This window comes from Triturus cristatus, chromosome 1_2, assembly GCF_964204655.1.
Source record: "Triturus cristatus chromosome 1_2, aTriCri1.1, whole genome shotgun sequence".
In the NCBI taxonomy this organism is placed as follows: Eukaryota; Metazoa; Chordata; class Amphibia; order Caudata; family Salamandridae; genus Triturus; species Triturus cristatus.
The window spans coordinates 354,374,077-354,390,984 of NC_140580.1; the positions used below are offsets into that span (position 1 = coordinate 354,374,077).

A 16,908-nucleotide genomic window follows, 5' to 3' on the forward strand; every position below is an offset into this window, starting at 1 on the left:
TTAACTTGTAAGGGAGAGGCAGACCTGTGTCCCACCCCTGTTTACTAACACGTCGAATACCATGTTATACAATATCTATGCGTGTAAATATAAAAAGCACTGCATGCAGCACCTCGTGACCGAAGCGTGCCCATGCACACTGTGCCACCCTCACTTCTGCCAGCCCTCAGCGTGATCAGTGCCCCGCCCTCCTCTCTGTGGTGTCAGACCTCTCGTGTATGAGAGTGTCCTGCAGGAGTGTCAGACCTCCCAGCTGTGTGTGGGGCACACTCGCGCTCTCACACGAGACCACAATCAGTTTAACTCGGACACCAGGTCCCCGAGGGGTGAAGCACACTCTCACGCATTGTGCGTGGAGCCCTCTCAGCACATATTAAGAATATCAGCAACGTGCTTCCTTATACGCTTCATGCCACGTTTCTGCAGATTCTAGGTGCTGTAACTAACAGGCGGTTGTACTGTTATTCCCTCACGGTACCCCCCTCGGTGAATTGTGCAAAAGTCTCAGCCAAACAAATAAAAACATTTAGAAAAGCTGCTAATATTGAAAGTCTCTTTATTGAGCTGCCATTGAACAAGTCACATCTCCATGGACTGCAACAAAACCCTTCATACAGGATAACAGTGAACAATGACAAGACACAATGTCACATCAATGTCACAGCAGAGACACAGGATACATCTGATACGGTGAATGGCTTCATCACAGGAGCGAAATCATGGGGTTCATTCTGTAACTGAATGAGTTTCTGCTGATAATTGAAGCCCTACAAATATTGTAGAACACCCGGAAATAGTACACACTCAGTCACTGAGATACAAATCTATGGCAGGGGTTTCACCACACTGAACATCTTTATAAAAGACAACACAACATTGTGTAACTCACACAAATAGCTCCAAGACTACTTCTAAAATGAAGACTTTGTCACTAGTGAAAACTGTTTCTCCTTTCCATTCACCAACAGTGAATGTTACACTTTGGGGGACACACAATACATGTGCACTTTGTCATATGCACTTTATAAGAGATAATTCACGTACTTCCGATGAATATACACAAATACCCTGGGACTGCGCAGAAGGCAGACATTTTACTCATAGGTTTTCAAATGAAAATAGAGTTAGACCAGCACTAATATTTAAAAAAACAAGGTTTCATGTTGTAGAATACTTAATATATGTGTACACTGTCACATACATGTTTCAGACATAATGTTTCCATAAGTACAGAAGCACACTTTGCCTTCATAGAAGGCATGTCATGTTAATGGTACATTTCCATTGAAAATACAAACATATCAAAACCGATACAAGCTATTCTGTGCCACAAATCACTCGACAGACTCGATAATTCATAATCATGTAAAGTGCAGGTGGTAAGAACTGCTGATGTTTAAACACATGCTGAACTTGCATCGGAGTTCTGATGCCAGCTGTATAGGTGATTGTTGCAGATCTGTAAACTAATGTTCACTAAAATCACACTGCAAACAGCGCCCCGCCTCAGGGGGATAGTATTCACACCCTGTACCTCCTGTGAGGAGATATATAACATAGACACTGTATATCCTATGAGGATATGATAGTGACGTCTCTATTTTGCGAGCATATAATATTCACTGTGTCCATCCTGTGAGGATATAACATACACACTGTCCATCCTGTGAGGATATACAGTCACTCTTGGGTCCGCTCCTTGGAATGCGGTAAACTCCTCCCTGCACAGCAGGGCCCGCTCCAGACACGGGAATGAATATTCTCCCTCAGAGGGGACCGAGGCCTCTAAGGAAGTCCGAAGAAGAGTCCAGGCCGCGCTCCCCGCATTACCAGGGTCTCCACGGGGCTCTGGGGCGGTCCCGGGCGGGCTCTTTAGTGCTGCTGGGACCGGACGGAGGCCGAGAAGGACACACCGCCTCTGCTGCAGCCGCAGGTCTATTGAGGGCCCGCAGCAGCTTCATCATCCGGGTCTCTGAGGGGGCTCCGTGGAGGGAGAGGAAGTGCAGAGAGTCCTGGAGGCACCTGAAGTAACCTTCACTGGAGGCCGCGGCTGCAGGGAGAGACGAGGGGTTAATGCTTGTACAGTCTCACACCAGGAAGTGACAACACAGAACAATCAAAGCACTGAGCATTGCGTGACTTGAAGATAAAAGTACTAAAATACATCCGAAACACGGCGCTCCGTGTATGAAAAAAAGAGTTTACACCACATAACGTTTTTTTTACTATGCCCCACAAAACCATCTAACAGACCAGTAGGCGCAAACATGAATTCCTAGTTTGCATTTTTTGCTGGTTTAGTAACTAAAAGAAACATCTCCCACGCTTGCTCCCCATCCCCCTCACCACCTGCGCCTGCCCTTATCCAAAGATCAGACTTCACCACATTAAAAAGCCAAACTCGTGTCACGAGCTCTCACCTGGTGCCGGTGTCAGCACGCGCTGGGCCAGGTACGTCACGGCCATTTCCAGGATATCCGCTTTCTCTGCTTTGGGCGGAAGTTCACGTTCCTCAAACTCTCTCTGCAGTAACATCCTCAGCTGCTCGATGCTGCTGTTGATGCGATCTCTCCTCAGCTTCTCCACCGCTGGCTTCCTCAGCTGCAGAGGCAAAATGTGGATTTGTTATTGTATCGAACAAACTTGGAAACTTGGTCTGTTAAAATGTAGTCTACATTTAAAACATTGTAACATGATAGTTAAAATTAGTAATGATGCTACTTTAGAACCAAACTATTACGATAAGATGAATTAAGCGCATACTAATATCAAGAAATAACTGAAAATCGCTGTTTTGTAATTAGTATTATTTCTCTATGATAAAAAGGCGAATATAGATTTTAAATATTAATTTCCACACTCTTACCTTTCTAATGTCGCTCTCCTCGCGCTCCTCTTCATATTTCCTCTCGGTGCTGAAAGGCGCCATCTTGCCCAGTGTGGGGTGAAGAGCGGGGTGTCTGCAGTGAACCCTCAGTGATCGGTGTCTGAAGAGCTCGCGCCCTCCTGCCCTATTTATCCCCCTCCGCCTGCAGGGTAATGTGTGGGTCTGGGGCTGGAGAGAGGTTCCCACACTCAGCAGCCAATCAGAGAGCAGCAGGGAGTAGGTACAATGGAAGTGTGGCACAATACAGGGCGGGAGGGGTGGGGGACATCTGGGGCCGGATACAAAGGATCAGAGTGTGGGAAAGAGCTGCCCACTAAAGTGATATTAGCTCAGACGTGTGTCAGTGCCCCGGGCATCTGTTACCAGCTAAACAGTGTGTCATAAACATTAAGTAAGGGGGAGGTGGGAGGGTGTGTTGTCGTTCCTGGCAGTGCTGCATGCCAGGAATGAGCTGGAACTATCAATCAGCTCTTTTAAAATCTACTTTTTATTCCGTGAATATATACATATAGATTTTTTCACTTCAGTCGACTCAAATATGGAATGGATGTTTGCAAAACATGTATTGTCGCACATATGCTTTCTGGCAGTAACATATTTATTTCCAAAATCATATATTTAAAGGAAAGATGGAGTTTTAACGTGCAGCATCGTTGAGAGTACAAAGTAAACAGGGCGCCAACGCCAACAAATCTTGTGCGAAACCAACCCACCCTGTTGTAGCTCCTGCGTGGAACTGTCCAGTGCTGAACGTCACGGATTAGCTTCTGCGCGGGACACCGTTTAGGCTAAAAACTGCAATCAGGCGAGACGGGCAGAAATAAACAGGCCAGGTTATGAGAAAAACGCCGCTTACTCATGAAATGTATGCAGCTGAAACTTTTACCAAATTACAAATCTTGAAACAACCCCACCTCACTTAAACGATCATTTGCCTTGTCCCCTCCGACCCTTAAGCACCCCCAACCTGCAAATACCCGAACCGAAACTCCCCCCATTCAAACTACTCCCCCTTTCAATCCATTCACCACCCTTCTACACCTGCCCTAGTGTCATTCTCCTGTACTCCTTCAGCCGACGTCCCACCAGCAAGGCCCCAAAACGTTCAGGCAGAGTGCATTATCCGCCTTGCAGCTTCCTGTCCTAAGCAACAACTAAAGTTTAGCTTCTTCTGTATGTCCAATAAAGTAAGCCCTAGCTAGCTACTGTAAACGTTTTGTAACCAGCTAAGAAAACAAGCATTGGCACAGCCAATAGGTCTCGCCTTTGGGACCTTATAAGTGTTTAGCAATGCAGCCCATTATCTTGGGTGCTGTGCCTCCCTCACCAAAGACAAATGTAGTTTAAATGTAAATCAGCACCAGACATTTTAATGCTTTACCACACATTGAGCATATTTTCCACATGGTTAATAAGGAAAGCTTTAGAACGTAACTTATTGAGTATAACGTGAAGCCACATAAACCACGCTTAGCCCTTTACAACTTGCAAGTATCAAGGTATGAATGCAGTCCTGTCACTGCTTTACATAGCCATCCTCACACAATCACAAAAAACAACCACAAAATCACAGTTGGTGTGCTCATAGTGTTTAACAGCAGCCAATGCAACACTGCTTTTTACAGCGAGTGCACCCTACAATGCAGCACTTGTCACATATAACGTAAATAGAGGTCAAGCACTTTACATCTAGGTAATGTCAAATGACATCTTCTTTTTATGCAGAAAGGCCCCACAACTTCTGAGTCTGTCTTGAAAGTTGTAAAAAACTTTTTTTCAAAGGTAACACTGACCCATTTAACACGCAAGAGTGTACATATTTCCATCAGTTAAGTGCGGAGCAGGTGGCAAAAGTTCTTTGCAACAACAAAATCCAGAGAAAGCAAATGCCTTCCCGAGCACTTCATATAGTCATTTTGATTGCACAGATAGCCGAGGCAGCTTTCAGACAGGATTTCAAATCACAAACAAAACAAGCATTGGCATAGCCAATAGGTCTTGCCTTTGGGACCTTATAAGTGTTTAGCCATGCAACAGTTGCATAACTAAATACTTATAAGGTCCCAAAAGCGAGACCTATTGGCTATGCCAAGCGGCCATGAAAGTGATCGCGATCAAACATCAAAGCGGCCGTGCGGCAGAGAAAGTGAAAGTAATCTCAGTCAAGCGCGGCGCGCGCGCCCGCACACATGCACTGTAGCTCTAGGCTGGCCTGGTAGCACTTTTTGGAGCCCTCTCAACAAGTCTCGCCAGACCAGTGCATGCGCTGGGTCAGGCGAGACCTAAAAAGCTTCTTTTTAATACAGATTTATATAGCGCGAACTCGACCCGAAGGTATTGGAGCACTTTATATGAGCACTGGTTACGTTACACAAGGACACATTCAGGCACAGGGAGATTAAGTGATTTACCCAGAATCACAGGATGTGGACGCGACCCCGAGGCTCCAACCTTGGCGTCCAGCACCAAAGTCGTCAACCTAACCATCAGACCACATCCTCTCCCCTTAGGCCTTCCCGAGAGCAGGGGCAGGCAAGGCCAATTTACAGTCTTGGGAGGGAGGGGGTTGCAGGTGGGGAAACCTAGAAACATTTAAATGATGGCGCTCAGCTGATTGTGTTTTCATTATTGGTAACACCGCCTGTGTTTTGAGAGCGCATAAGGAGAATAGGCTTGCTGCACCCTGCGGTGATAAGGAATACACGTGACACACTGCCCCAAAGTCGTCACGATGTCGAAAGGTCGCTAGCATGCAGGGCAATCTGGCAGTGCGTTGTTCTCTTACAGAAACCTTAACATTGGGAAGTTGGTTTTGGGGCGGGGTCTAAATTTATGTGCAAAGAGGGGTCCCATTGCCAATTCATGGCAGCCTTCAGCGCTAACAAAAAAACGCAGTTGCTGCAAACATTAGCATGAAGTAAAATATTTCATCCACTTAAATCAGCTCGACCCGGTTGCAGGCACTCCATTTTATCTTAACAAACACAACCTCAGTGTATAAATATTAACTGGAATACAATTACATGTAATTGAACTCACATTCATGAAGTATTGAGGCACCCATGCTTGATGTGTTGCACACATGCCGCCCATAGACTAGTGGCCCCCATAATGAGTGTCGCCCCACTTGCCATGAGCTATTTGCATGGAGCCACACCCTGCAATGTTACACACTCTTTCCATTCCAGTATAACATATCTTTATTCAGTGTTTTATACACATGCCCCACTCGTGTCCAGGCACTGACTGAAAGAGAACATTCATGTCCTTGCAGCGTAGACCCATCCCGCCCTAAACTGGCGAGCCACATGCCGCTCACACAGCGCCCCCATATTTATATAGCGCGAACTCGACCCGAAGGTATTGGAGCGCTTTACATAGGCACCGTATTTACATTACACATTCAGGCACGGGGAGATTAAGCGATTTGCCCAGAATCACAGGATATGGACGCGACCCAGAGGCTCGAACTCTGGTTTCCAGCACCAAAGTCGGCAGCGTAGCCGACGGACCACATCCTCTCCCCAGTTGTGTTGTAACGCAGTGTCAGAGCAGAGCGTTTCCTCAAAGGGTTAATCATAATTGCAGGGCGGGGAGACACACCCTGTCGAGAGGCACCGACCAGGAACACTCTCTGTACCTTCCTCCCAAGTCACTGCCTGCCAGGCCGCCCCTGGAGCTCTGCCGAGTCTTGCAACCGGAGCCCATCCACCCGGACCCGAACCAGCACCATGTCCACCTCGGATGAAGTGGACGGGCTCGGGGGCGTCTACCGCCCCCAATATGGCTGTAAGTTTGGGGGACGGGGACCTGGGCAAGGCGAGGGCGGGTGGCGACACTGAACCTTATAAGGAAAACAATCAACACAGTGGAGTTGGGTGTCCACGCATTATTTGTTTCTTTGCTATTGCCCCCCATTCTAGAAGGGGATTAACTGTTCTTGTGAGTCTTGTTTAGCTACACTTCACCGCCAGTCCCCATATTTGGAGTATCACTGGAACGTGAGGAAAAGGGGAGGTTGGCAAGAGTTGATCACTGGAAAAGGCTTCCCAAAACTGCTGCTGCCGGAGTGCAGACGCTTTGGTGCCCAGAGAGGAATTGTTTTAGTGCATTTCCCTGCGTGTCCAACAGCAAAGGACAGCTGTGCAGGGCGACAGGTCTCAACGTGTCCCTCGGCGAACTTTTCAACCTGTGAAGTTAAAAAACTACAGCCCCATTTTGAGGGAGCATCCCTGACTATCTATCCATGTTGTTGCCATAGCGCCTGCATTTCCCTCTCCTGCGTTTATTAGATAAGCACTTTTTACGATTTCACTGTGAGACGAAGAAAGTAACGACGCAGACTGTAGGTCTTCGGGTGCATCATGTTCTAGATTGGCTAATGCAAACAAGAATGGACGGCGTGAATCAGAAGCCGCAAGAGCCTCGGAGGTAGCGGCCGCCATTGGGCAGGAAAGTGGACAACAGGTGGGGGGGAGCAAAGCAATAACAAAAAAATTAAACAAGAGCGGCCGTGAAAGTGAAAGCGACCGTGCTGTGTTTAATTAGTAACATGATCCACGACGAGGGAGGAATGCAGCTGGCACCCTGCCTGCAGCTGCTCGCTCCCGAGACTCAAACGCCGTGGGAGTGAACGTTTAGAGAAAAGGCAGGACATGCACCCATCTTCGGCCAATTGCGTGCTTTCAATATTGAAAGCCACACGCAAAGGCCAATCGAATGTGTGGGAGTTGCCAGACCCACACGGAGAAGTTTTGGGGAAGTTTGGAGTGCTCACAAGAATCCTCCCATAGAGCAGCACATGCGCGCTAAGCTAGGCTCGACCTAAAAATGGAGGGTGGCGGCCCAGGAAACATACTGTCTAACTGGCAGGACCACAGTTCAACTGGCTGCACTATCCTGCTGAGGCAACATAACTGACTTTAACACCCAGCCCCTGCCGATGAACTACCCAAAGGGAATACCCACCGGTCCTGGTCTGCACCACTTGCCCGTAGTAGCCCTGGGGTGGACCTCTTAAAGGAAGCCACCCCCAGGAGCCTAAAGAATGCTACAGCACAGAATTGGCAGGCCAGGTTAAGAGCAAATGGCTGCTTTATTAGGACAGGCAGCCAGCTGAAACTTTGACAATATTACAAACCTTGAAACAACCCCACCTCATTTATACAATAAATTGATCTATGACCTTTCACCCTTAAGCCTCACCCCAACCTGCAAAAAAACAAACTGAAACTCCCTGCAATCAAACCACTCACCCTTTCATTCCATTCACCATCCTTTCACACCTGCCCCCAGTGTCACTGTCCTGTGCCCCTTCTGCCAACGTCTCCCCAGCAGGCACTAAAACTTTCCGGCCTAGTGCGTGATCCGCCACCCAGGAAACTCTATACAGGTGTTTTCCTGCCCCTTCCCTTTGTACTGTTTATTTGTAATCTGGTTGTACCTCAGACAATTCCTATGCCTTTCCAGCACCTGGCTGTCACCCAACAGCCTAATCCCCCCAAACAACCTCCGTCCAGCTGTCGCCCAACAGCCTGTCTACTACCATCCCTTCACTACCAGTTTCTTCACCAGCTGGGCTCTCATTTCCTATAAATAGAACTCATTGCCAATAAAAGAAAGGTGGAACCCAATCTGCCTGAAGAACGCAAAGGTCTCCTTCCTGATCTCTTCATGCTCGATCAGACCTATTCCCCTAAATTGACAAAAACGCCTCATTTCCCTGCTCATTTTACACCTAGCCTTTTCCACTGCATTGTATTTCTCCAGACTCTCCTTGCCACCAACGATGTCCAGGAAACATATGTCCTTGCCTGTGAACCTTTGATTACCTTCAAGTTGGTCTCTATACCCTTATTCAAGCTCTCATCATATTTCACAGCCAAGGCAGTATGTGCCCCCACTTCCTCCCTCCTTTTTCCTAGGAGTACAACTCAATTCTAAATTCAGTCGATCTAAGCCCCAAATTCCGTGCACACAGATGTGTCTTCTCCTGCTTCCCTGCCCACTTTACAAATGAGGGCCCATCAATCTATACTGAGGAAAGGAAGGGGTAGGAAGGGGCAGGAAAACACCTGTACACTGTAGATTGGCCTAGCACCAATTTGACCTTTCTTGGGATTGAATTGGATACAATGGAGATGGAGGCAAGACTTCCCCGTGATAAGACCGGAGATCTGTTTGATGGGGAACAACCTTTACAACGCAACTTTTACAACGCACTACCATTACAACGCATTTTTTACAACGCATAATCCATTACAACGCATGACATTACAACGCATGACACTACAACGCATTTTTAAAAACTACCTTTACAACGCATTCCATTACAACGCATACTACCATTACAACGCATACCATTACAACGCATAATATTACACTATACTATCCAACACTTACCCTACTGATGCACCCCCTGGAGTTAGAATAGTAATTTTTACCCCTATACTATCCAACACTTACCCTACTGATGCACCCCCTGGAGTTAGAATAGTAATTTTTACCCCTATACTATCCAACACTTACCCTACTGATGCACCCCCTGGAGTTAGAATAGTAATTTTTACCCCTATACTATCCAACACTTACCCTACTGATGCACCCCCTGGAGTTAGAATAGTAATTTTTACCCCTATACTATCCAACACTTACCCTACTGATGCACCCCCTGGAGTTAGAATAGTAATTTTTACCCCTATACTATCCAACACTTACCCTACTGATGCACCCCCTGGAGTTAGAATAGTAATTTTTACCCCTATACTATCCAACACTTACCCTACTGATGCACCCCCTGGAGTTAGAATAGTAATTTTTACCCCTATACTATCCAACACTTACCCTACTGATGCACCCCCTGGAGTTAGAATAGTAATTTTTACCCCTATACTATCCAACACTTACCCTACTGTTGCACCCCCTGGAGTTAGAATAGTAATTTTTACCCCTATACTATCCAACACTTACCCTACTGTTGCACCCCCTGGAGTTAGAATAGTAATTTTTACCCCTATACTATCCAACACTTACCCTACTGTTGCACCCCCTGGAGTTAGAATAGTAATTTTTACCCCTATACTATCCAACACTTACCCTACTGTTGCACCCCCTGGAGTTAGAATAGTAATTTTTACCCCTATACTATCCAACACTTACCCTACTGTTGCACCCCCTGGAGTTAGAATAGTAATTTTTACCCCTATACTATCCAACACTTACCCTACTGTTGCACCCCCTGGAGTTAGAATAGTAATTTTTACCCCTATACTATTTAATACTTACCTTACATGTAATTTAATATTATGCGTTGTAATGGTATGCGTTGTAAAGGTAGTATGCGTTGTAATGGTAGTGCGTTGTAAAGGTATTTTTTAAAAATGCGTTGTAGTGTCATGCGTTGTAATGTCATGCGTTGTAATGGATTATGCGTTGTAAAAAATGCGTTGTAAGTGCATGCGTTGTAAAAGTGTGCGTTGTAACGTCATACATCCCTGTTTGATTTGTTGGAGGAAGATAGAGCAGTTCCTAAACTTTCTCTGCGTCAAATGAAGCGTCTGCTTGGACATTTGAACTTTGCGTGTGAGGTAGTGAGAGTGGGCAGGTCTTTTTGCAGAAGGTTGGGTTTTGTGATGTCTGGGGCTACATTGCCCCACCATAGAATCAGGATTTCAGCAGCAGGTCGATGTTTCTGAAGAACTTCAATGGTGTGACTATGTGATCGTTGGATTTGGACTTTGCATGGCTGATACAGATTTTCTCTGATGAAGCTTTCCCCTCTATTGGGAAGGAAGGTGGGGCTCTGAAAAGCGGCCTTAGAAATAAATGCTAGAAGGGAGAAGTATTGTCATTTTTGAATTTTTTTCCCTGTTGGTAGCTATTTCAATCTGGGGGCAAGAACTAGCAAACACAACAGTCTCTTTCAATGTGCACAATAAAACAGTCGGTGAATGGGCAAAGGACAGGAAACCACTGAAGCTTTTGCAGCATTTCATGCATGGTTGTTTAATGTAGAATATTGTTTTTAGAGCTAAGCCTGTGCCAGGTGTGAATAATAACACTGCAGATTAATTATCTTGTTCACAGTGGCAGAGATTCTGTGGGTTGGTACCCAAAGCGGACACACTGAACACCGAGGTACCGGAAGAGACTTTGGGAGTTGGGAAACTGCATGTGCTAAGTTTAGTAGAAAATCCAATCGCCATACTCATAGCCTTGAAAAAGTCCAGCCAGACGAAACACGTGTCGGGCGGCATTTTAGGAAAACATTGTATGGAAATCTGCTCTTGGAATTAAAAATGTTGTGGAATACTTTGATTTGTGTGGACTGGGTTTGATAACGGACTAAAAACATGAGACTCACCTTGTGATTGGAATTGTGTGTGCTTGAGTGCATTTTTGTTCTGCTATCTAACTATGGCAGCCCCTATGACATATACGTTTATATACTGGAATGTACCGGGGCTTAATAATATGTCCAAACGTTACAAAGTGTACACTTATCTCAAGAGGTGGGAGGTTCATATCACCCTCTTACAGGAGACTCATTTGACTGCGGCTGAGGGCCTGGTGCTCCATAAATGTTAGACCTGCTCTACTGTAAACTAGGCTTTTGTGAGGAGTGTTCTACTATGAAGATTGAGGATCTAGTGGACCCAGCTGGGATATATGTGGCAGTCATGGGCAGCTTGGCTGGCAGGGACCTGGCTGTAGTCAGTATCTATGCCCCTAACTCAGACCCAGCAGATTTTTTTTAATGCGTTATCTAGAGTCCTGGCCCCATACATGCTAAATGCTGTACTCCTGGGGGAGATTTCAATAGTGTTGGAGAACTTGTGCTGGATAGATTGCCCTCCCCCTTTGGGCGAATCCCCGGTTGTTCGACTGGCGCAAAAGTTTTCCACTTGCCAATTTCAGTGGGGGCTGGTTGATTCGCGGAAATCCCCTCACCCTCTAGACAGTGTGTACTCTTTCTATTCCTGTATGCATGAAATACATGTCTGCTTTAACACTTTCCTTTTTTCACCAGGGATGCATTGGGCCGCACAGGATGTTGAATATTTTGCCAGAACGCTTTCTGATCATAATCTGTTGTTAGCTGCCCCTGACATAGGAGCCAGCGCTGCCCAGCATCCCTGACTGGCGTTTAAAGGGTATAAAGATAGAATATCGACGGGAAAATATCGACTAGCATTAATATCGTGGTAAGAATATCGACTGTTAAAAATATCGTAATAGAAAATATCGTTGTAAAAAATATCGTTTCGTGAGAATGACAAAAATATCGTCATAAAAAAATATCGATGAACAGAATATCGTTGATCAAAATGTCGTTTTATATAATATCGACACAAAAATATAAGGTGTTATAAAATTTATAAAAAAATATGTATTATGTTTTTAAAAAACTTACAAAACTCCTACTAGTAATAATATGTGTTAAAAAATATTTTCTACAAAAGAATTGTTAAAATTTTAGTAGCGGGTTATTGGTATTATAGGGGATAAGGGTGGGTAGTAATTTAAAATTTGTTTTTTAAAAAATTTATAAAATATAAACAAATAAAAAAATAATTAAGAAATCGAAATTTTAATTTGAAATTTCGAATTGTTCACGAAATTAAATTTGTAATTAAATTTTAAAATTTCAAATAAAAATTTTAGGAGCGGGTTTTTGGTATTATAGTGGATTAGGGTGGGTAGTAATTTAAAAATGTAGTGTTAAAAAATTGTATAAAATATTAATAAATTCGAAATTTATCATGAAATCAAAATTTAACATCGATAATTAAGAAATCGAAATTTTTATTTGAAATTTCGAATTGTTCACGAAATTAAATTTGTAATTAAATTTTAAAATTTCAAATAAAAATTTTAGGAGCGGGTTTTTGGTATTATAGGGGATTAGGGTGGGTAGTAATTTAAAAATGTAGTGTTAAAAAATTGTATAAAATATTAATAAATTAGAAATTTATCATGAAATCAAAATGTAACATCGAAATTTAAAATTTTACACGAAATGTATTTTTTACTATTAATAAAAATTATTAAATTAATATTGAAGAAGCGTTATTTTGGTATTATAGGGGAATAGGGTCTAAAAAATAATTTAGATAGAAAAATTGATATTGTTTACTAACCTGCACATTTCCTGACTTATGTTGGATTGGAGTTAGAATAGTAATTTATTATAGTTTACTATCCAGCACTTTTCCTGAGTTATGTTATGTTTGGAGTTAGAATAGTAATTTATTATGGTTTACTATCCAGCACTTTCCCTGACTTATGTTGGATTGGAGTTAGAATAGTAATTTATTATGGTTTACTATCCAGCACTTTCCCTGACTTATGTTGGATTGGAGTTAGAATAGTAATTTATTATGGTTTACTATCCAGCACTTTCCCTGAGTTATGTTAAGTTTGGAGTTAGAATAGTAATTTATTATGGTTTACTATCCAGCACTTTCCCTGACTTATGTTGGATTGGAGTTAGAATAGTAATTTGTTATGGTTTACTATCCAGCACTTTCCCTGACTTATGTTGGATTGGAGTTAGAATAGTAATTTATTATGGTTTACTATCCAGCACTTTCCCTGAGTTATGTTAAGTTTGGAGTTAGAATAGTAATTTATTATGGTTTACTATCCAGCACTTTCCCTGACTTATGTTGGATTGGAGTTAGAATAGTAATTTGTTATGGTTTACTATCCAGCACTTTCCCTGAGTTATGTTATGTTTGGAGTTAGAATAGTAATTTATTATGGTTTACTATCCAGCACTTTCCCTGACTTATGTTGGATTGGAGTTAGAATAGTAATTTATTATGGTTTACTATCCAGCACTTTCCCTGAGTTATGTTATGTTTGGAGTTAGAATAGTAATTTATTATGGTTTACTATCCAGCACTTTCCCTGACTTATGTTGGATTGGAGTTAGAATAGTAATTTGTTATGGTTTACTATCCAGCACTTTCCCTGAGTTATGTTATGTTTGGAGTTAGAATAGTAATTTATTATGGTTTACTATCTAGCACTTTCCCTGACTTATGTTGGATTGGAGTTAGAATAGTAATTTATTATGGTTTACTATCCAGCACTTTCCCTGACTTATGTTGGATTGGAGTTAGAATAGTAATTTGTTATGGTTTACTATCCAGCACTTTCCCTGAGTTATGTTATGTTTGGAGTTAGAATAGTAATTTATTATGGTTTACTATCCAGCACTTTCCCTGACTTATGTTGGATTGGAGTTAGAATAGTAATTTATTATGGTTTACTATCCAGCACTCTCCCTGACTTATGTTATGTTTGGAGTTAGAATAGTAGTTTATTATGGTTTACTATCCAGCACTTTCCCTGACTTATGTTGGATTGGAGTTAGAATAGTAATTTATTATGGTTTACTATCCAGCACTTTCCCTGAGTTATGTTATGTTTGGAGTTAGAATAGTAATTTATTATGGTTTACTATCCAGCACTTTCCCTGACTTATGTTGGATTGGAGTTAGAATAGTAATTTATTATGGTTTACTATCCAGCACTCTCCCTGACTTATGTTATGTTTGGAGTTAGAATAGTAATTTATTATGGTTTACTATCCAGCACTTTCCCTGACTTATGTTGGATTGGAGTTAGAATAGTAATTTATTATGGTTTACTATCCAGCACTTTCCCTGAGTTATGTTATGTTTGGAGTTAGAATAGTAATTTATTATGGTTTACTATCCAGCACTTTCCCTGACTTATGTTGGATTGGAGTTAGAATAGTAATTTATTATGGTTTACTATCCAGCACTTTCCCTGACTTATGTTGGATTGGAGTTAGAATAGTAATTAGTTATGGTGTACTATCCAGCACTTTCCCTGAGTTATGTTATGTTTGGAGTTAGAATAGTAATTTATTATGGTTTACTATCCAGCACTTTCCCTGACTTATGTTGGATTGGAGTTAGAATAGTAATTTATTATGGTTTACTATCCAGCACTCTCCCTGACTTATGTTATGTTTGGAGTTAGAATAGTAATTTATTATGGTTTACTATCCAGCACTTTCCCTGACTTATGTTGGATTGGAGTTAGAATAGTAATTTATTATGGTTTACTATCCAGCACTCTCCCTGACTTATGTTATGTTTGGAGTTAGAATAGTAATTTATTATGGTTTAGTATCCAGCACTTTCCCTGACTTATGTTGGATTGGAGTTAGAATAGTAATTTATTATGGTTTACTATCCAGCACTTTCCCTGACTTATGTTGGATTGGAGTTAGAATAGTAATTTGTTATGGTTTACTATCCAGCACTTTCCCTGAGTTATGTTATGTTTGGAGTTAGAATAGTAATTTATTATGGTTTACTATCCAACACTTTCCCTGACTTATGTTGGATTGGAGTTAGAATAGTAATTTATTATGGTTTACTATCCAGCACTTTCCCTGACTTATGTTGGATTGGAGTTAGAATAGTAATTTATTATGGTTTACTATCCAGCACTTTCCCTGAGTTATGTTATGTTTGGAGTTAGAATAGTAATTTATTATGGTTTACTATCCAGCACTTTCCCTGATTTATGTTGGATTGGAGTTAGAATAGTAATTTGTTATGGTTTACTATCCAGCACTTTCCCTGAGTTATGTTATGTTTGGAGTTAGAATAGTAATTTATTATGGTTTACTATCCAGCACTTTCCCTGACTTATGTTGGATTGGAGTTAGAATAGTAATTTATTATGGTTTACTATCCAGCACTTTCCCTGACTTATGTTGGATTGGAGTTAGAATAGTAATTTGTTATGGTTTACTATCCAGCACTTTCCCTGAGTTATGTTATGTTTGGAGTTAGAATAGTAATTTATTATGGTTTACTATCCAGCACTTTCCCTGACTTATGTTGGATTGGAGTTAGAATAGTAATTTATTATGGTTTACTATCCAGCACTCTCCCTGACTTATGTTATGTTTGGAGTTAGAATAGTAATTTATTATGGTTTACTATCCAGCACTTTCCCTGACTTATGTTGGATTGGAGTTAGAATAGTAATTTATTATGGTTTACTATCCAGCACTTTCCCTGAGTTATGTTATGTTTGGAGTTAGAATAGTAATTTATTATGGTTTACTATCCAGCACTTTCCCTGACTTATGTTGGATTGGAGTTAGAATAGTAATTTATTATGGTTTACTATCCAGCACTCTCCCTGACTTATGTTATGTTTGGAGTTAGAATAGTAATTTATTATGGTTTACTATCCAGCACTTTCCCTGACTTATGTTGGATTGGAGTTAGAATAGTAATTTATTATGGTTTACTATCCAGCACTTTCCCTGAGTTATTTTATGTTTGGAGTTAGAATAGTAATTTATTATGGTTTACTATCCAGCACTTTCCCTGACTTATGTTGGATTGGAGTTAGAATAGTAATTTATTATGGTTTACTATCCAGCACTTTCCCTGACTTATGTTATGTTTGGAGTTACATTAGTTAATTATAATGGTTTACTATCCTATATTATATATTTTTATATCAATAAGTATTAGGAAAACTAAATAATTATATGTGTGAATAGTTTTGTAAAGTAAAATAGTAAAAAAAGTGAGTAAAATAAAAGAATAGTGCATATCCAGTTGGTAATAAAAAGACGATATTTTTTGTATATTTCTATAAGCAGATAGGTCGTCGATGTTAGTGTAGTCGATATTTATGTCTAAGGTAATGTTATTTAAAATAAAGTCGATAATGTAGTAGTCGATATTTATGTTGTCGATATTAGTGTGAACGATATTAGGGTTGTCGATAAAAAAAAATCGATATTTGTGTGAATCCTTGTTTAAGTATAGGATGACGATATTAATGTAAGCGATATTTTAGTGACGATATTTATTTCTGACGATATTTATGTTAACGATATTCCATCATGGAACCGTTTAACCCCTTCCATGCTCATGACGGAACGGTTCCGTCATGAGCCACGGTTGAGCTGTGCTCATGACGGAACCGTTCCGTCATGAGCCCGCCCGCGCTCG

At 41.7% G+C, this 16,908-nt stretch overlaps 1 protein-coding gene across 1 annotated transcript; it reads right to left on the bottom strand.

The window, feature by feature from the left end:
• Positions 1-539: 539 nt before the first annotated feature.
• LOC146867344 (transcription factor HES-5-like) lies at positions 540-2,983 on the bottom strand. Its single transcript, XM_085604301.1, has 3 exons — positions 2,867-2,983; positions 2,421-2,601; positions 540-2,050 (listed from the first exon to the last, which is right to left on the bottom strand). Exons 1-3 carry the CDS (start codon positions 2,927-2,929, stop codon positions 1,827-1,829), a joined length of 468 nt encoding a protein of 155 aa, XP_085460427.1. The 5' UTR covers positions 2,930-2,983; the 3' UTR covers positions 540-1,826.
• Between the last annotated feature and the right edge of the window lie 13,925 nt (positions 2,984-16,908).